The sequence below is a fragment of the Carettochelys insculpta genome, chromosome 6, assembly GCF_033958435.1.
Source record: "Carettochelys insculpta isolate YL-2023 chromosome 6, ASM3395843v1, whole genome shotgun sequence".
NCBI lineage: Eukaryota > Metazoa > Chordata > Testudines > Carettochelyidae > Carettochelys > Carettochelys insculpta.
In genome coordinates, this window is record NC_134142.1 from 123,671,278 (window position 1) to 123,692,728 (window position 21,451).

At 50.0% G+C, this 21,451-nt stretch overlaps 1 protein-coding gene across 4 annotated transcripts; it reads left to right on the forward strand.

Moving 5' to 3' along the window:
• The first annotated feature begins 16 nt into the window (after positions 1-16).
• LOC142014936 (uncharacterized) lies at positions 17-21,187 on the forward strand. 4 transcript variants are annotated; one of them, XM_074998235.1, is made up of 4 exons: positions 1,180-2,061; positions 3,269-3,429; positions 6,187-7,169; positions 17,925-21,187. In XM_074998235.1, exons 2-4 carry the CDS (start codon positions 3,351-3,353, stop codon positions 18,726-18,728), a joined length of 1,866 nt encoding a protein of 621 aa, XP_074854336.1. In that variant the 5' UTR covers positions 1,180-2,061; positions 3,269-3,350; the 3' UTR covers positions 18,729-21,187. The 4 variants fall into 4 exon arrangements, with proteins under 4 accessions (XP_074854334.1, XP_074854336.1, XP_074854332.1 ...); XM_074998233.1 differs by lacking the exon at positions 17,925-21,187 and having other exon boundaries at positions 17-2,061; positions 3,316-3,429; positions 6,187-12,047; XM_074998231.1 differs by lacking the exon at positions 17,925-21,187 and having other exon boundaries at positions 6,190-12,047.
• Positions 21,188-21,451: the final 264 nt, after the last annotated feature.

Consider the following 21,451-nt stretch of genomic DNA (forward strand, 5'->3'; position numbering starts at 1 on the left):
AGACAGGTATATTTAGGGGGGCTCTGAGGGTGCTCAGTATTGGGAGTCCATACAGAAGGGAGTAATGGAGGGGAATATTGGGGTGAGCTAGTGGACAAGGGTGTGCCTGAGTCAGATGACAGGTGCAGAACAGGGTAGGGAGAACAAGGGGAAAAGGAAAGAGACACAAAAGAACAAGAGCGTGGAGAGATCCATGTGTACAACTTTTTTTTTTTAAAAAAAAGATATTGGGGTAGAGTTTGAATTCTTCCAGAAATGGAAAAGGGAGAACTCTAGAGAGAACAAATGAGAAACGGAGACAGATGGAGGTGAAGATACCACAGAGGAAGGAGAAAAGACCCAATACATCAGAGTCCATGTTTCCGACTGATTCCTCCACTTAACAGCATGTACACTCTTTATTCCCATGCAAGAGCTCTTCCAGCAACAAAACTAAACCACCCCCACGAAGGGGCGGTAACTTCTTCACCAGAACCTCACCTCACACCCATCAAGCTGTGTCCACAGCTGCACTCGTGGATGCCAAACCTGCTGCTGTTCATGGGGGACTTTTTTTGCACATTCCTGAGTGACAAAATTTTTAGCAACACGAGCACCAGTGTAGACAGAGCTATAATGCAGCCTTGTCTATACTAGAGAGGGTTTGCTGAACAAGAGCAGTTTTGCTGATGCGGTTTACAAACCAGTTCTCCAAATGAAATAAAGCTGTAACAGTAAGGCTACATCTACGCTAGAGAGTTTTGTAGACAAAACTGGGGTTTCGTTAATGAAGGTTGCTATGGGGGGGGGGCCTTTTGTTGAAAGAGGGGATCAGAAGATTGATCCACTTTTGTGTGTAGATGCAGTCTGTCAACGATAGTTTTGTCAGAACACCTCTTCGGACGGTAACTTCTGTAGACAGGTGCTTCTAGCGTAGACGAAGCCTCAAAGTTTTAAGCGTACAGCGGGCCTCATTCTAGTGGCTTTTTTTAGTTCCGTTTACATTCCTTCCCAAGCAGAATAAGCTAAACCGAAACAAGTACTTAATTTCTGGAATAAAAGGCCTGGTGCACACTAAGCAGGTATGTTGGCATAGATTTGTCAGCTAGGAGGGCAGAAAACTCATGTTCACATCCCTCATAATCATGCCAAGAACTCTCATCTATGTATCCTATAATGTTTCTGCAGGTTGAACTTCTCTACTCAGGAACCTTCTCATTCAGCAACATCCATAATCCAACCTGATTTGAGTTCGCTGGATGACTACTCATCAAGGGGGTGGCCAAGCGTCCGGCGGCCCAAGAAAGTTTGTTTCCAGCCACCCGCCCCGGCTCTCAGTGTTCCGTGCTGGTATTTGGCTGTAACCTACCCCAAGCGTCTCCTAAGAGCCCAGCAAGCAGCGGAAGTCTCGGCCGTATCGACCTCCTGGGGGTCTGGCCAGTTCTCTGCCTCCGCGCCCCGAGGGTGCTGGGCTGGAGGGGTTCAACCTGTGCTTGAAAGCAGGAATCAGGTCCTCCGTCAGTCTTCTCCTCCCCCGCTTCTGCAGCCGCCGCAGCTCACCGGGGGTGGAGGCGCTGCGACCCACCCCCACAGGGGTCACACGGGACACCCCCCCCTGCGGCCATGCGGCTGCTTCTGTGCCACCGCGAGCTCCCTCGAGCAGATCCAGCCTCCCGTGAAACCGCCCGCACTTTGCAGCGCGGCCCGGGACAGGGACCTCTCCAGGCCCGCGGGTGACCCCCGGCGGGACACGCACCCGCAGAGGCGGGTACCCGCTGCAGCGGGCGGGGGGAGCGGCGGTCTCCAGAGCTCCGCGGCAAAGCCCCGTTCGCTGCCCGGGGACATTCGGCGCCGCGAGCCCCGCGGCGGCGGCGGGAGGCAGCTCGGGCCCGTTCCCCGGGCGGCGGCCGCCGTCCCCGCCCCGCCCCGCCCCCAGGCCCGGCCCGGCCCGGCCCGGCCCGCTCCGCCGGCGGGAACCATCGCGGCGGGCCGCGTTCCCGGGGAGGCCCTTGGCGCGGCACCGCCGCGGTTCCTGTCCCGCGCCCGGGCGGCGGTGGTGGCGGCGGCGGCGGCGGCGCCCGGGTGAGATAAGCGCTGCGGGTGCGGCCCCGGGGGGCAGGCGGGGCTGGGGCTGGGGCTGGGGCTGGGGCTGCTTTGTGTCCGTCCGTCCGTCCCTCCGGCCTTGCAGCCTCGTGTCTGTCTGTCTGTCTCCCTGCGCCCCCTTCGTCGCTCCCCCCAGGCACAGCCTCCCCCCCCCCGCACACCCGCCTGCTCTCCCCATCGACTCCTTCCCCTCGTCCTGCTGCGTGTCCGTGTGTCCGTCCCTTTCTCTGGCCCTACAGCCTAGGATTTGTCTGTCTGTCATTCCCGGCATTGCTCCCCGCCCCCGCCGCCGACCCAGGCTCACCCTCCTCTCCCCACAGACACCCCCCACCTCTCCGCACCTCCCCCCATCTGCATGCACCCCTCTGTCTGGCTGTGCACATTGAGCCCCACATCTCCCGCACTCCCCTTTATACCCTCCCTGGCCTCCCCACTACACACACCCTTCTCTCCCCATAGACACCCCCTGCCTCTTCGAACACCCCCCCCGTGTCTCTATATCTATAGCCCCATATATCGCACTCCCCATAGACACCCCTTCTCTTCATATATACCCCCTCGATCCTCATACATCCTTGGATCTTTCTCAGTCTCTCTGTCTCTCCAGCCCTAGATCTTATTATGTTGGTCTATCAGCACATCCTGGCCCAACGCCAGAGTCTAGCTCCTCCGACTTGGAAAATGCAGTGCATTGCACCCAGAATCAGTCAAGGAACATAAAATCTAGCACATGGAATTGAAATGAGTCCCAAGCGCTTTCTTTGGTGCTAAATAGGAAAAGTAGTTGAGTATTTTTTATCTTCAGTGAGGGTTAGACCCCCCAATGAAAAACAATGATTTTCCAGTGATTGATGTGGGGTGAACTGTTCAGCTAATATTTAGAGAATATTATCCATCCTGCTGCTGTTGCTATTTTTTTATTATCACCATGATTTGCATTACAGTAACAACCACAGTCCTCAACTGAGAATGTGGCACCATGGTATAGGTCACGGTATATGCATATAGATGGAAAACTTACCATCTAAAACCCAGTCTATGTATACATTTGTACTGATTTAACTATTGTGGTTTGCGGCACGATTTTTTAAATGAAGTAATTATATCCATAAAACCCTCTAGTGTAGATGATGTTATAGCAGCACTGAGCTCCTTATTCCAGTAAAGCTTGTTTCCTTTTTTGTAGAGCTTTCGTTGGATGTCGGGTTCACCTGTTTTCTTCCCAACAAGCAGGATTTTCAATCTTTGAGCTTTCTGTGGTGTCCGGGATGGAGCCAGAGGACGAGCCTCATATCTTGGATCTCCAGGGTGCCGAGGAAAGGGAGATCCGGAAAGATGTGCACACAGGTGAGGAATGAGTAACGCCAGCTCAGACGCTGTCCAGGAGGAAAGGGAAAGCTGGGATCCTGGCAAAGGCAGTGGGTGCCCCCCGGCTCTGCCTCATCTCATTCAGTATCAAACAAAACTGGTGTCCTTGCCTCACAGCAGGTGTTATTCATGGCATAGATCAGTGGTGGGCAACCTGTGGCCCACAGGCCACATGCAGCCCACTAGGGCTCCACCTGTGGCTCACGGACCCCTGTCTGTCCTCCACCCCCACACGCTTCTCACGTGCCGAGACACTGGAGCCCGGCACTTCCTCGACCTCTCCCTCCCTCCCAGCACTTGCTGAATGACACAGTTCCCATTCCTCCCCGTCCCTCCCAGAGCTGGGATGCCACAAATTAGCTGTTCACAGCATTACATCTCTGGGAGGGAGCAGGGACAGAGTGTGAATCAGGCAACTCTCATGCTCTGGAAGTGCTGGGAGGGAAGGAAAGGAACAGATAAATGTGGGGCTCTAGTGTGTGAGAGGCATGAGGAGGGGAGCAGAGGGAGGGGTTGTGGGCAGAGCCTCAGTGGGCCGTGGGCTGCTGAGGTGAAGGGGGGCAGCCCAGCCACTGTTCCTGTTTCCCCATCTCCGGCAGAGACCCTTGTATATTATTTTGCTGTGACATCCACATAGTGACCCACAAATTTTCACTTGTACAGTTGTGAAGAAACTCTTTCAAACAAACCCCATTATATCGATGCAGCGATACCTGTCTGAGCAGAAATAGCTCTCTAATGTTTTCTTTTCAGTAAACCTCGCACCCCAAAAGCTTCAGCTCCCTTTCCCTGCCTGCCATAACCTGCACTCTTGCTTCCCAACCTGGGGAAAAAGGGAGGGGAGCGGGATTAAATAAACAGTGTGGAAGGATTAGGTTATTTCTTTTCCTAGCTAATGCATCCTTTAAAAAGTCCACTTAAAATGAATTAATTCAGAACATAAGTAATGAATTATCCAGGCCCTGGACTGTCTGGAGAAGCCTGAGCATGGCTGAGCCATGTGGTTTGAGCCATTTCCCCTGGAGTGGTGCAAACGCAGTGGTTTGTTTGGCTAGCCCTGTCTGCGGGAGAGAGGTGAGAAAGCAGAGGACAGTTTGAGAAGAAGGTTTGTACATGACACGGAGAGTAGAGCTCCTTGCATACCAAACAGGCTAGCGGAGCAGAACTTGGAAGTAGTAAGCCAGGAAAGCACTGCTGTTTCCGCTGTGTTTGGGGACACAAGACTTCGTGTGTTCTTGAAGTCCTGTGGCACCTTATAGACTAACAGATATGTTGGAGCACAAGCTTTCGTGGGCAAAGACCCACTTTGTCAGATGCATGCGTGCAGTGGGTTGTTCCCCACGAAAGCTTATGCTCCAATATATCTGCTAGCCTGTAAGATGCCACAGGACTTCTCGTTTTTGTGGATACAGACTGACATGGCTACCCCTCTAATACTGTGTGTTCTTGGTAATCGAGCCAAATAATACACTGCACTCACGTGGTCAACTTTTTCACCTAATGAAAACAACCTGGTCAAACCTTAAATATTGCGTATCTGTTCGGACCAAAGGGGCCCAATGGGTAGGGTCTTTGTGTGTCAGGAGAGAAACTGAGTTGTACAATTGTGTGAGTTAACTGCCATTAATTGACAGGCCTAGTAATATGTAATCCCAAGGAAGAAGGAACGTTGGCTGAAAGGTAACAGTCACTACACTAGTCATGTTAATCATGTTGAATAGTAACAGAGAGTAAGCCATGCTAGTCTATACACTATCAAAACAAAAAGCAGTCAAGAAGCACTTTAAAGACTAGCAAAATAGTTTATTAGGTGAGCTTTCGTGGGACAGACCCACTTCTTCAGACCACAGCCAGACCAGAACAGACTCAATATTTAAGACACAGAGAACCAAAACCAGTAAGCAAGGAGGACAAATCAGAAAAAGATAATCAAGGTGAGCAAATCAGAGAGTGGAGGGGTGGGGGGGAAGGTCAAGAATTAGATTGAGCCAAGTATAATTCTTGACCTTCCCCCCCCACCCCTCCACTCTCTGATTTGCTCAACTTGATTATCTTTTTCTGATTTGTCCTCCTTGCTTACTGGTTTTGGTTCTCTGTGTTTTAAATATTGAGTCTGTTCTGATCTGGCTATGGTCTGAAGAAGTGGGTCTGTCCCACGAAAGCTCACCTAATAAACTATTTTGCTAGTCTTTAAAGTGCTACTTGACTGCTTTTTGTTTTGATCATGTTAATCATGTTATGGAATAGAGCATCCAAAACTGAATGAGCTACTTGATTCCAAGCAGAGACTTGTGAATATGCACCAATCCAAAAATGGGGAATGTTGGACTTGAGAACTGGAGCTCTGGTATTTGAGCAAGAAGTGGATGGCCAGTAGAGCGGATTATATGACTTTTCGCTTGGATTTCATTATGACTAATGATTATAATAAATGCCAAGAAAGCTGTCTTACCCATTCATTCTGTAGAAATTCTCTTAAAAGCTATCTCACCGTAAACAGATAGTTTATAAGCAACAGGTGTGCAGAGGGCAGGTTCTCCTATTTTCAGGAAATAGAAACTATGACAACAGCTCCCGTCATCGCTAAAGTGGTAGCATTCCTCCCTGACCCCTGGCGGGTGCCTGTTCCATCCTTTCCTTGAGTGACGTTGGTGCTGAATTCAGGATCTTCAGGGAGGGGTGTGAGTCCTGGTTCCCATTCTTACCTCCTGAGGTTTAATTCTCTCCTTCCCTCAGCAGGTGGCAGGGAGGCAAGGGAGGAGGAGGAGAATCCTCAGCCAGAAGCAGAGCCATGTGGGATGGACTCCGGGCTCATTCCTGCCTCTCAGAGCCAGGGAGGACCAGGGCGGCTGCGCGTGAACCCTCCCAAGATGAGGCGTCGCCGGTCTGCCCACCGTGAGAGAGGATTCATCAACCTGATGGGCATCCTGGAGCCCCGGCGGCCCGCGGCCAAGCCCTACCGGTGCACGGAATGCGAGAAGAGCTTCAGCCAGAGCTCGAACCTCATCGAGCACCAGCGCATCCACACGGGCGAGCGGCCCTTCACCTGCAGTGAGTGCGAGAAGAGCTTCAGCCGCAGCTCCACGCTCATCGAGCACCAGCGCACCCACACTGGCGAGAAGCCCTACACCTGCCCCGACTGCGGGCGCAGCTTCAGCCGCAGCTCCACCCTGACCGAGCACCAGCGCACCCACACCGGCGAGACCCCCTTCCACTGCCCCGAGTGTGGCAAGAGCTTCAGCCGCACCTCCAACCTGGTGAAGCACCTGCGCACCCACACCGGGGAGAAGCCCTACGGTTGCGGGGAGTGCGGCAAGCGCTTCAGCCTCAGCTCCAACCTCATCAAGCACCAGCGCACCCACACCGGCGAGAAGCCCTTCGCCTGCGGGGAGTGCGGCAAGCGCTTCAAGAAGAAGACCCACCTGGTGTCCCACCACCGCACCCACACCGGGGAGCGTCCCTACCAGTGCACGGAGTGCGGCAAGCGCTTCAGCCAGAGCTCCACCCTCATCGAGCACCAGCGCATCCACACCGGCGAGAAGCCCTTCCGCTGCCCCGACTGCGGGAAGTGCTTCTGCGTCAGCTCCAATCTCATCAAGCACCAGCGCATCCACACTGGCGAGAAGCCCTACGGCTGCAGCGCCTGTGGGAAGAGCTTCCGCTACAAGCCCCAGTTCACCCGCCACCAGAAGCTGCACCAGGGGGAGGAGGAGGAGCCAGTGGCTGTCCTGACCTTGGGGCCGTGGGCTGCAGCACCTCCGCTCCTGCAGATCGCGAAGACAGTTTAAAGCGGGCAAACTCCCCCCCCGGGGATAAGAGGGATGGGTTACTACAGCCAGCTGGTGGTGAAGTTCTGCTGAGCCCAGTGCAGAGCTGGAATGGAGGTGTTTTTTCTCTAAGCTCTGCGGCCCATGTTGCTGGAGTTTCTTTGATTCCTGTTCTAAGAATCTGGGGATTCCTGGTGGACTCCTCTAGCTCAGCATTGGTCCCCCAACTCTCCTGGCCACTCCAGCACAGAGCAGTGTGTGGTGTTCCTCTTCCTGCTTCCTTACAGCAAGTTAATGCCTGATCTGCCAGGTCAGTGGGTCTGTCTAGGGCAGTGTCCTTTCCCTCCTCCGGTGGATCAAACATGGTCTAACACAGCTTCCCATTCAGTTCCCAGCTTCCCCAGGTCAGCCCACTGAGACTTTCTAGCCCAGTATTCCTTCCCCTCACGGGGCCATGTTGGAGCAGACTAACGGGCCCATCCCTGCTGCACCAGTTCAGATCAATGGTCCATCTGGTCCAGTATCCTACCTCCAAGAGTGGCCAGTGCTAGAAGCTGCAAAAGAAATGCCAAATGCACTTCACTGGGCAGTGTACCACAGAAGGGGAAGCTAGCTCCTTCCAAACTGCAACTGCCTCTCAGTTTCTGTGACAGATTATGAGTCACATGTCCTTGACATTTCAGTGTTCATCCTGTCTAGTATCAATGCAGGTGCTATTGTTATTCTTACAAACATCAAATCTTTTGTTGTGATTGTGTGACACTTGCCTCCATAATATCCTGCTGCAGGGAATTCCACAGGTTGACGGCATCCATTTCTATTGCTGTCACTGGCGGTACAGCAGGGGGAAGTCCTGCAAAGCAAGCTCAGTCCATTGGAAGGCTGTTTTTTCTTAGGTCTTGTAATGTAGACCAACAAATTAATTTGCAGCAAGGGAGGGTCAGTCTACTCTGTGCTAGCCTGCCACAGATTAGCTGTCCGTGTGGACCCTACTGACATGTATTAACTTTGTGTTAATGTGCTTTGACCAACTACCATTTCAAAGACGACTTTCTGCCATCATTTAGTCGCATCAAGCTAATGCACTGCAATCAAGAGAAGAAAGTGGGGATGGTTAGGCTGCGCTCTCAGAAAACCATCATCCAGTATAGTCCATCAAGCTCTCACATGGAACCCACAAGGAAAACGCAAAGAGGAATTCCTCGGACAACGTGGAGAAGGTCTCCTGAGACTGAAGGACAACAACTGGCGTACTCCTGGATCCAGCTTGAAGTTTTGTCCCAAGACAGTGAAGTGGAGGAGATTTAGTTGAATTATGCTCCACATGGAGTACAAGGGTTAAGCAGTAGTCGTAGGTTAGTGCAGGGTCGATTCACGGACTGAATGTTCTTATAGACAAGCCCTTAGGCTCTAGAGAGCAAGCTGTAAAATGAGCAGTCCTGATGTCTATAGGATCTGGACAGGCGTCTGAGGCTTACTGCTCTTGCAAAAGGAGCAAACATCTGGAAGACAGAGTAATTGACCTTCTAGTCACTGCAAGAGATGGGGGCCTTTGGTAGATAGCATGGGCTAATGGCAAAAGAGTCTCTTACATGGAATTAATTGATTGGGTCTCAGTCTTTTCCTTAGCAGGCTGGGTGTGTCTCGTAAAATTGCATTTCAGCTGGTTCTCATGTGGGCAGAAAGGCCAAGGACTGAAAAGGGGTTGAACTCCCCTTTGGCCCCATGGAGGCAGTTCCTGAATGTGAGGCACAATGGCAGGATCTCTGTGCTACCCATTCAGGGTGGACAAGTCTGAAGACTCAGTCGCCGGTGCCGTCCATAGCATCGTTTTTCATCCAAAAATGGGGCTGGAGCAGAGTGTGGCCACGGCTCACAAAGCTGTGTGGAGGAAAGTGGAGCTACGATAGGAGCATTCCAGATTCCCACCAGGTCTGGGGTCCCCAGGAGCTCATGAGAGACCAGGAGAGTCATTTTTAATTCTGGGAAATGGGATGGCGTGACTTGTTAGGACAAGTGTCCTCTTGTGTTCCAGGACAACAGAGGAAAGAAACCATCTTCCTGTCTCGGATGGTTAAACTAGATGACCCTTGTGGTCCCTTCCATCCATGTGTTTTTGGACCAACCCCAGGAGCCTCAAGCATCTGTCGAGATGGCCTGTGCACTGTGCTGGTTCTGTGTCCCACCAGGCTAAGAACGTGGTACATAATTGGACAGAGAATGCTGACGCTGTGTCGGAGCCAAGGGAGCTTGTGAGCTGTGGGGAGAGGGATTTGAGCTGCACAGATGTTTCTCTCTTTTTTTTTTTTTATCACAAAGCTTGGGAATTAATCTGTATTTCAACAGCAAGGGTTGTAATGAGGAGTACCTGAATGCTGAGGTCACCTAATGACTCTCTTAAGTGACTACAGAGTCTCAGCTGCCCTGCAACTTTCAGTATATAGGTTTCTCCCTTCCCTCTCCTCTCAGCACATCCCTTCAAGGCAAAACTGAACCAGTTGTTGCTGTACGCAGAGGATTTGGGCTCCAGGGCATGGTGAGGCACCACTGGAAGGGTAGAGGATGTGTGTGTGTTTTGGGCAAGGTCCATCTCGCACTTCCCAGGCTCCTATGAATGCGTGGAGAGAATCCAGTCTCCCTAGGCACCTTTCCCTGTGATTAAATTCACGCCCAAATATAAACTCAATATAACTTTTAATAACATAAAATGTAAATGATGGGGATGATTCAAGGTGGTTTTCTTGGACACGCGTCAGACCTGTGATCCCAAAGTGATGATCACAGAGGTAGGTAGGTAAACAGGAGGTGATTCTTATTGTAGGCTTTACTATATATGGTTGTAAAGCCTTGTATTAAAAGGGATTAAATATTAGAGTCTTCATGATTATAGAGACAGTGTTCTTACGCACTTGATTGTGGTGTTGCATTGCTGTATAGCCTAGTTTCGCTGAGTTTTTACAGATGCAAAGAAACAACAGCCCTACACAAAGATAATGTTAGAACTGATGATGTTAATGCTGGCACAAAAACCAGGGGGAATGTCAAAGCAAAGCTTTTGTTCCTGAATGTTAACTATGCCATAGGCATAGACACTGTACAGGTTCTTCCATTACCATGATTGGTAAGAGGGTTAGTCGAAGCAGAGGGCTGGGTATCACCATACCTGGGCTGTGTTCTCAGCTCAGTGAGAGGAGTGGGAAGTAGTGGTTACAGTATATCTGTGGCTGGAAGGGTGGGGTGAATTGGAAATTGGGATCCTTGAATTCTAGCGGAATGGTGCCTAGAGGTGGAAGTTTGGGGGTGAGGAAGAGGTGGGAATTCAGGCCCCCTAGGTTCTATAACCGCCAACATCTATTCCCTTCCCACAGCTGGAAAGCGGTAGCAGGGTTCCAGGATCCAGATTCCTATGTTGTATTTCTGGTTCCACTACTGACTTGCAGTGTGATTCGGAGAACTTATCACAACTGAGTTGTTCCTGATTTATGCTCATCTGCGAAACAACAGATGCACAGACCTCAAGGTCTGATTCATACCAGGCACAGTTCTTATATTTCATTCTCTAAACATGGGAACATCCAGTTCCTCACAAAATATTGGGGTAGTTCAGTCTGACAAGCATTTCCTAATCTAAAGAGTACTGTAAATAGACCTATGATTAGAGGACATGCACAACACTACATAAGCAAATTGCTAATTACTTTGGGTTTATAGGCAGGCAGAGATGGCAGCTTCTGATATTAAAGTGTGGGAACATTGTGTATCCATTGTGGTATAGCTGTAGCAGGTAATATTTAGCAGAATGCCATGAAAAAATGACCAAGTATTGAGTTATTATGTAAAAAAGGCTCATGTAATTTAATTTGGTAATAGGGGACTCTGACCTGACTGCACAAGTCTGGTCATCCTCTATGTTCCTTCTGATTTTTTCCACACAGATGAAGAATAAATGTTACGTGTACAGAGACAGGCAGATGTGCGCCACCAGTAGGAAGGAGACGTTGCCAACTGTGAGCATTCAGCTCATCAGCTGGGCAGCACTTGAATCTCTGCTAAGTGGCCACCCAAGCAATCGGCTTGCAGGGAACACTGGTCATCTTGTCCAGCTCTGTTCGTAAATGTAACAGATTTTGACTTTGTAAATTTAAATGTAAGCTATATTAATTTCTTGTTGGCCAGTCAAATTGGACATGCAGCACAATCAACTTAAGTCTTCCGAGTCCTGGAATCCCTCAAAAAATGATAGGTTCAGAAAATCAAGACTTTTTAAAACAATGAGAAGTTTGTTGTTCTCTTTTGTTGCTTTCTTTGAACCTTTTTTGGTTACCTCTTCATGCTTTCCTCTGTAACCACAAGGGTTAGACCCTTATATTTTCAGAGTGAAATGTGAGATATTCACGTAAGCAGATGCATTCAGGAGTCGAGATGCTAAGAAAAATAAATTTTGTGAGGCTTGCGATAAAATCACAAGAGATGACAACACTACAGACATGAAACATCAGGTGCATTCATCTGAGACCAGTCTAACCTCAGACTCACTTGAGATGCTTATAACAACACTGGAAAGTTAGCTTTAAATGTTGATGTTAGGTCTAATGTCTCTGTACCTCTGCCACTAGTAGAGCTCCATGTCAAAGATGCTTATGAATTGATTTGTTAAATGATACTGGGTTGTTGGTTTTTTTTCCTTTTATTGGCAGACACAGCTTAGGTTCTCTGCTCGTGTCTTGCTTGTTTTGTACTGACCATATTCCTTCTTAACTGCTCATGTTTTCTTTCTTTGTTGTAAAACATCAGTAGATTGTCATGGAAAATAAATGTGAAAGTCCTTGAATGTTAGCTTTGTCTTGCAGTGCAATGTGTTAGGTGGCACGCTCCAGGATAGTGATTAAAGCTGGAGTGGACTTGAGAGCCAGGAGTTCTGGGTTCTGTTCTCAGCCCTGGGAGGGGAGTGAGGGTGCTGGGAGTCTGAATTGCTGGGTTATTGTCCCAGCTCTGAGATGGGAAGTGGTTCTGGTGGGTTTAGAGTAGGTCTGGGAATCATGACTCTTGGGTTTTCTTCCTGGCTTGGAGGGGTGAGTGGGGTCCGGTAGCTTGAGGGAAGACTGGGAGTCAGGACTCCTGGGTTCTCAGGGAAGAGAGTCGGGGCTGGTAGCTGATATCTAGGACTCCTGGGTTCTGCTCCCAGCTCAGGAGAAGGGGTCAGGACTCCTGGGTTCTCCAGGGAGTGGGGGGGTTGGTCTCAGCTAAATGAGGAGCTAGAAGATGCCTTGCTGTGGGGACAAGGGGCAAGTCATGCTGCATAAGAAGCTGGTGGGGGGGAGCTGAGAGTGGTGTATGCTGGGACACCAGCTCAAACTTATTAACAGCAAAACAAAAAAGCAGTCCAGTAGCACTTTAACAAAATAGTTTATTAGATGATGAGCTTTCGTGGGACAGACCCACTTCTTCAGACCATACCCATACCAGAACAGACTCAATATTTAAGGCACAGAGAACCAAAAATAGTAATCAAGTTTGACAAATCAGAAAAATATTATCAAGGTGAGCAAATCAGAGAGCAGAGGGGCAGAAAGGGAGGGAGTCAAGAATTAGATTAAGCCAAGTATGCAAATGAGCCCCATAATGACCTAAAAAATTCCCATCCTGGTTCAAACCACGTGTTAATGTGTCAAATTTGAATATGAAAGAGAGTTCAGCAGCCTCTCTTTCCAAAGTAGTGTGAAAATTCATCTTCAGTAAGATGCAAACTCTTAAGTCATTAACAGAATGGCCCACTCCATTAAAATGCCAGCTGACCAGTTTGTGGATCAGGAGTGTTTTTGTCTGTTTTGTGCCCATTAATTCCTTGTCTAAGCGAGTTTGAAGTCTGTCCAATATACAAAGCATCTGGGCGTTGTTGGCACATGATGGCATATATCATGTTAGTTGAGGAACACGAGAATGTGCCCGTGATTCTGTGAATAACCTGGTTAGATCCACTGACGGTATCTCCAGAATAGATACATGGACAAAGGTGGCAACGGGCTTTGTGGCAAGGAAAAGTTCCAGGACTTGTGCTCCTGTGGTATAGGTTGTGGTTGTGGATGACAATCCTCTTAAGGTTGGGAGGTTGTCTGTGGGAGAGAACAGGCCTGTCATCTAGGGCCTTCTGGAGTGTGGAGTGTGGTTAAGGAGAGGTTGTAGGTCTTTAATAATTCGTTGCAGTCGTTTGAGTTGGGGGCTGTAGGTGATGACCAGTGGTGTTCTGTTCTTGGCTTTTTTGGGCCAATCTTGGAGTAGCTGGTCTCTGGGTATTTGTCTGGCCCTGTCAATTTGTTTTTTTATTTCTCCTGGTAGGTAATTCAGGTTTATGAATATATGGTAAAGATCTTGTAGTTTTCGGTCTCTGTCAGTAGGATCAGAGCAAATGCAATTGTATTTAAGGGCTTGACCATAAACAATGGATCCAACACACCTATGAACAACAGTCTGACTCTCTCAAACCCCGCCCCCCCTCCACCAACACCAAAAGAAGAAGATCTCTACGTGGACTCCCCCTGAAGGTCGTAGTGAAAGTCTGGATTTCTACATACAATGTTTCCACACCTGTGCGCAGACTGACATTATACACAAACAATGCCAAAGGAGACACAGTCTCAACTATGCTGAACGCCATACTGTCCAGAGTCTCAAAAATAACCCAGACATTATAATCAAACCAGCTGACAAAGGGGGTGCAGTTGTCATCATGAATAAATCAGACTATGAACAGGAGGCAGCCAGACAACTCTCCAACACCAAGTTTTACAGACCTCTTTCCGCTGATCCCACTTTGGAATTCCAAAAGAAATTGCAATGACTACTTAAGGAACTCCCTGCTGCTACTCGGGACCTCATTCACTCAGACACACCATCTGAGCCCCAACCTGGATTATTCTATTTATTCCCAAAATCGACACACCTGGAAACCACGGACGCCCTATCATTTCGGGTATGGCACCCTTACCACCGGACTATCCAGTTACGTGGACTCCCTCCTCAAACCGTATGCCACCAACACTCCCAGCTATCTCTGAGATAACACCAACTTCCTGAGGAAATTACAAAACATTGGAAAAGTTCCTGACAACACCATCCTTGCCACCATGGATGTAGAGGCTCTGTACACTAATATTCCATACGAATATGGATTACAAGTGATCAGGAATACCATCCCTGATGTCACCATAGCCAATCTGGTGTCTGACCTCTGTAACTTTGTTCTCACCCACAGTTATTCTGATTTGGGGACAATTTATACCTTCAGATTAGTGGACCTGCTATGGGTACCCGCATGGCCCCACAATATGCTAATATATTTATGGCTGACCTGGAACAACGATTCCTCAGCTCTCGTCCCCTATTACCCCTCCTCTACTTACGATACATTGATGACATCTTTATTATTTGGACCCATGGTATAGAGACTCTAGAAGAATTCGACAGAGACTTTAACAATCTGCACCCCACCATCAACTTATGCTTCAACTACTCCATGCGAGAGATACATTTCCTGGACACTACAGTACAAATCAAGGATGGCCTGATCAGTACCACACTCCACCAGAAACCCACTGATTACATACTTACCTACACGCTTCTAGCTTCCATCCTGCACGCATAACTAGATCCATTGTTTACAGTCAAGCCCTTAGGTACAATCGCATTTGCTCTGATCCTACTGACAGAGACGAAAAACTACAAGATCTTTACCAAATATTCATAAATCTGAATTACCCAGCAGGAGATGTAAAAAAACAAATTGACAGGGTCAGACAAATACTCAGGGACCAGCTACTCCAAGATTGGCCCAAAGAAGCCAAGAACAGAACACCACTGGTCATCACCTATAGCCCCCAACTCAAACGACTGCAACGAATTATCGAAGACCTACAGCCTATCCTTAATCAGGTTGCCACACTCCAGAAGGCCCTTGGTGACAGGACTGTTCTCTCCCACAGACAACCCCCCAACCTTATAAGGATTCTCACTAGCAGCCACAGTCTATACTGCAGGAACACCAGTCCTGGAACTTTTCCTTGCAACAAAGCCTGTTGCCACCTTTGTCCACATATCTATTCTGGAGATACCGTCAGTGGACCTAACCAGGTTATTCACAGAATCACGGTCACGTTCCCACGTTCCTCAACTAACATCATATATGCCATCATGTGCCAACAATGCCCAGATGCTTTGTATATTGGACAGACTTCAAACTCTCTTAGACAAGGAATTAATGGGCACAAAACAGACATAAAAACACTCCTGATCCACAAATCTGTTAGCTGGCATTTTAATGGAGTGGGCCATTCTGTTAATGACTTAAGAGTTTGCGTGCTACTGAAGAGGAATTTTCACACTGCTTTGGAAAGTGAGGCTGCTGAACTCTCTTTTGTATTCAAATTCGACACATTAACGTGCTTTGAACCAGGATGGGAATTTTTAGGTCATTATAGCAACAAAGGGTCCTGTGGCACCTTATAGACTAACAGAAAAGTTTTGAGCATGAGCTTTGGTGAGCACAGACTCACTTCATCAGATGCATCACAGCATCTGATGAAGTGAGTCTGCGCTCACAAAAGCTCATGCTCAAAACTTTTCTGTTAGTCTATAAGGTGCCACAGGACCCTTCGTTGCTGTTACAGATCCAGACTAACACGGCTACCCCTCCGATATTAGGTCATTATCGGGGCTCATTTGCATACTTGGCTTAATCTAATTCTTCACACACACACACACAGTAGTAGGTAGTAGGCATCCTTCAGTCTGCATAGACTATGGATCGCGCCCTTAAAAGTTTCAATTGAAGACTTCATTTACAGCGTCTATTGTGACTATAAAGACCCACACGAGAGTGACAGTCCTTGCTGCATCTCTTGCAGATGTAGTGGGTGTCTGGAAAGTCCTTAGTGTGCTTTCTGTGCGCTCGCTTCTCCTCTGCTAGCTGTCTGATCTTCAACTCGCCCTTCTGAAGGCCCTTGTGTAACCCCTGCCTCCATCTGCTGCGGTCGTCTGCTAGTTCTTCCCAGTTGTCCAGCTCGATGTCTACCTCTCCGAGGTCTCTCTTGCAGACATCTTTGTAGCGCAACTGGGGGCGTCCAGAGGGTCTTTTGCCAGAGGCTAGCTCACCATACAGGATGTCTTTTGGAATCCTTCCATCGTTCATCCTGTGGACGTGGCCAAGCCAGCGGAGCCGACGCTGCCTGAGGAGGGTGTGCGTGGTTGGGATTCCAGCTTGCTCGAGGACGGCGGTGTTGGTCACTCTGTCCTTCCATGATATTCCAAGGATGCGCATGAGGCAGCGCAAGTGGAAGACGTTCAGCCTCTTTTCCTGGCGGCCATACAGGGTCCAAGTCTCGCTGCCATAAAGGAGGGTGCTGAGGATGCAGGCTCTGCAGACTTGCATGTTGGTGTGAGTGTGCAGCTTGTTGTTATCCCACACTCTCTTGCTGAGTCTGGACAGAGTTGTGGCCGCTTTTCCGATCCTCCTATTTAGCTCAGTGTCCAACGACAGGGGGGCCAGTGATGGTGGACCCGAGGTAAACGAACTCGTGGATGACGAACACACACACACACACACACACACACACACACACACACACACACACACACACACACACACACACACACACACACACACACACACACACACACACACACACACACACACACACACACACACACCCCCTCTCCCTCCCCCGCCCACCCCACTCTCTGCGGCTTATTAGCAGCAGCGGCTCCCGCAGGCACCAAGCCCAGCGGCCTGAGGGGCCTGCCTGTCTCCCTTGGTCTCCTAGCAACGGCCGCCCCCTCCCGTTTCCTCTCGCCACGTGACCCAGGCCGATGACCTCATCAGCGGGTTCCCCCTGGAACGCTGGGCTGCCGAGCGGAACCCCGCGGGGCTGCTCGCCGGCGGGAGCCCGGCATGGAGCCGGCTGAGCGGGGATCCCCGCGCTGATGATGCCCGGCGGGGCCGAGCCGGGGAGCCCGGTGGGACGGGGCTCCGAGGACAGGGAGCTGCCAGGTGATGAGGGGACCCCAGCACAGCTGACCCCTGCGTTCCCCCTTTTCTCTGACCCCAACCCCCTGTCCTGAACCCCCCTTTTTCTTTCCCACCAGGGCTAGAATAGGGGCAGAGGCAGCCTTTCCCCTCCCCTCGGGGGACAGTGTCCGAGGTGATCAGGATCTTTTACCCTTTTTCTCCCCAGAACTGGGAAAGAATTCCAGTCCTCAGGCATGGAACAGGATCCCAGTGTGCTAGGTGCTGTATGTTATTGATTTGATGTATTATAGGAGCCTCGCAGTGCATCAGGATCCCAGCGTGCTAGGCATGAGACATTATAGTTTACTGTCGTGCCTAGGATAGGAGCCATTGTGAGAGTTGCTGCAGAGACACCGCAAACAGAGAATCCCTGCTGCAAAGAGCTGTCACTGCCAAGCATTTTGGTGGCAGTGGCATAATCATAGTGGTTCCTTCTATTGGGATAACGTATGAATCCTTTTTTCCTGGCAGCTGTGGGGACAGTGAGTAAAGTGGAGCCCAATGGGACATGCCCTGATGTCTGTGTGCAGCAGAGAGGCCCTGCCAGGAGGAGACGGATTAAAGAAGCTTGCTCTGAGCCTGGTTTCATTAACCTGCTGGGCATCCTCGAACCTCCACACGCTGCCGCCCGGCAGCCAGCGGCCAAGCCCTACCGGTGCACAGAGTGCGAGAAGAGCTTTGGCCAAAGCTCGGTGCTGATTGAGCACATGCGGATCCACACAGGCGAGCGGCCCTTCGTCTGCAGCCAGTGTGGGAAGCGCTTCAGCCAGAGCTCCACCCTTCTGGGCCACCAGCGCACCCACACCGGTGAGAAGCCCTTCACCTGCCCCGAGTGCCAGCGCAGCTTCAGCCGCAGCTCTGCCCTGACCGAGCACCAGCGCACCCACACTGGCGAGACCCCCTTCCACTGCCCCGAGTGCGGCAAGAGCTTCAGCCGCACCTCCAACCTGGTGAAGCACCTGCGCACCCACACCGGGGAGAAGCCCTACGGTTGCGGGGAGTGCGGCAAGCGCTTCAGCCTCAGCTCCAACCTCCTCAAGCACCAGCGCACCCACACCGGCGAGAAGCCCTTCGCCTGCGGGGAGTGCAGCAAGCGCTTCAAGAAGAAGACCCACCTGGTGTCCCACCACCGCACCCACACCGGGGAGCGTCCCTACCAGTGCATGGAGTGCGGCAAGCGCTTCAGCCAGAGCTCCACCCTCATCGAGCACCAGCGCATCCACACCGGCGAGAAGCCCTTCCGCTGCCCCGACTGCGGGCGCGGCTTCTATGTCAATTCCAAGCTGGTCAAACACCGGCGCATCCACACTGGCGAGAAGCCCTACGGCTGCAGCGCCTGTGGGAAGAGCTTCCGCTACAAGCAGCAGTTCACCCGCCACCAGCAGCAGCACCAGGGGGAGGAGCCGGTGGCCGTTCTGACCCTGGGGGCAGTTAACGTCCTTCTGACTTAGGAATTCCTTGGGCCTCCCGTCTTTGAGCACTGGAATCTCGCATCTAGATTTCCTGCAGCTGCGGGAGCAGGGGCTGGTGGTTAGGGTGGAGGGTGGCTATCAGAACGCCTCTGACTTCTGTCCATGGCTCGGAGAGGGGAGTGGAATTTCGTGGTTAGAGCAGGTGGGGACAGGACTCCTGGGTTCTCTTCCCAGATCTGACAGGGAACTCAGGGGTGGAGGTAGAGCAGGCAGGACTCTTGAGCTCGGGGTAGGGAGTGGAGTCTAGTGGCTGGCAATGGGGACTCCTGTGCTCTGCTCCTAGTGAGAGGAGCAGAGTCTCATGGGGGTGAGCAAAAGGGGGACCAGGAGTCTGCACCCCCGAGTTCTGTTCCTGGATCTGGTAGAACATTGGAAATGTGTGTGGTGAAAGGAGTTTGGGCATGGCTCTAAACTGAAGTTACAGCGTGCCTTGGTTTAAGCTGCCAGGGCTCACCTCCAAGGGAGTGGTTCAAATCTAACTATTGTAAGGTGCCCCAGCGTGAGAGACACTGATTGGGCGTGCTCAGACATTTCCCGCATCAAGACTGCCCTGGGATGCCCTTTCCATCATGTTTATGACTCCCTTGATGGACTGAGAGCACCCAAGTTCAGAACTTACACACTAGTTGTTGTCACACTGGATGAAAGATCTTTAGAATAGGCTTGTTCCAAAGGCTTGTATGTTGTAACTGTGTGTTAGTAAAATACAAACCATGCACTGATAGGATGCTAAGGTTCAGATTCGTAGGTAGTTGCAGGTGGGGTGGGGGAATTCAAATTTAAACTTCCCATCTCAGCTGTGTTCCCTGGGAAATGGCATGATGTGACTTGTTAGGACAAGTGTTCTCTTGTATTCTAGGACACGAGGGGAAAGAAACCATCTTCCTGTCTTGGATGGTTCCATAACCCTAAGCTGAGTGCTTGGGTGTCCACCCAAGAGAGATTCAAATACAACCCAGCTGATTGGCCTAGTGGGCCACGGCTTCCCACAGCAGGCAGCATGCTTCCACTCATGGTGCACATCTGTGCATGCCTCAGTGCCATAACAAAATTTATTTCACACATGGATGGAAAAAATTAGAGGGAATATTGTACCTCAGTATTAACTTCATTGCACCAACTCATTGCGACAAGATCACCCAGTGCAGCAGAAGAGAGGGGTAGTCTAAGGGCTTGTCTGCATTGGCACATTCTTTGCTGTAGTTTCCTCTGTGGGTTCTTTCTTCTGCGAGAAGAGGGATTTGATTCTGGAGCAAGTGCTGCTCTTCAGAAACATACTAGTTATTCCAGAATAGAGTGGCTATGTAAGGACCTTATTCCACTCATATTCCAGTCAGTTTCCTCATGTAGATGAGTCCTGAAAAGAGGATTGGGAGCTGGTATTTTTCTCCTCACAGGGCAAGGACTGCAGTCTGGTTAGAACCGGCAGGCCTGGGAGTCAGGATTCCTGGGTTCTGTGTCTATCTCTGCGGTTGACCGGAAGAAGGCAAATAATTTCCTCACTGTTTTTCCACTCTTCTTTAGGGCAATAACACTACTGACCAGTGTTCCCTGTAAACCGCACTCTCAGGACAGATTCAAATGCAGCCCAGCTGGTTACCAAGCACCCACAACTAGGTGGTGTTTCTGCTGGGGGTGCATATTCACACATGCGTCGGTGCACATAAAAAATAGTGTTCTGCACTGATGGAATAGCTTCGAGGGAACATTGCTACTGATGTGGTTTTTTATTAGTTAATATTTATAAGCATGATGTAAATATTAGTACTGTAAACAGACCTATCACTAGAGGGCATTCAATACACTACATGGATGAATTATGATGTTCTTTAGGGTCTACAGATAGTGACTCAAATTACTACCTCCTGGCACCTGAGGCTGTGATGGAAAACAGATGCCTGTCCCTAGTGTTATGTACTGTCCAGTGTTGTCTGGCCAAGTGCTTTGCTGAAATGGGCCGTTGTTTTGTTGGTTACATAGTAAAGGATTGTATCATTTATTCCAGTAATACTGGACTGTAGTCTGGGATCATCCTAATTCTGTTTTGTGATTTTCAGCTTAGTGGGTTTTAGTTTTGTGAATTTAAATGTAACCAAAACAGATGTTCTGGTCATTGGCCAAACTATACCCATGGGTTATGGGCTATACAAATCAAACGCCTGAAACAATGCTTAGATTAATACGAGAGATTAACTTTAGCTGTCAATACAAGTAGTTCTGATACTGTTCGCTGGTCTGTGGAGAGAAGACAAAAATTTTGTATATGTACTTGAGTCAGTATGTTGGAATAAAGTTGTGTGGTGTTATGTTGGGAGGAGGGAAGGAATCTAGCTTCTCTCCTCCCTTTTTGTGATTGTCCTGTATTGACCGTACTCCTGGTTAATGGCTAACACTTCCTTTGATGTACGACCTCAGTAAAGCATACATATTTCAAAACCCTTACAAGGCTGGATGTGATTGCCTATAACGTACGCTGCTTTTCTGGGAAGGAAAGTGGACTGCCAGGGACCAGGCTGGGTGCCAAGGCGGATGGGTTCTTTCCCCAGCTTTGGGAGGGGAGCAGGGTCTGGTGTGGAGGACTTTAGACCAGGAACCTTCTGGCCCCAGATCTGAAAGGGGAATGGGGCACTGGGCTGGGAACCAGAACTGCTGGTTCTGCCCACAGTTCTGGGGGGAGGAGGGGCTGGGAGACAGGCCGCCTG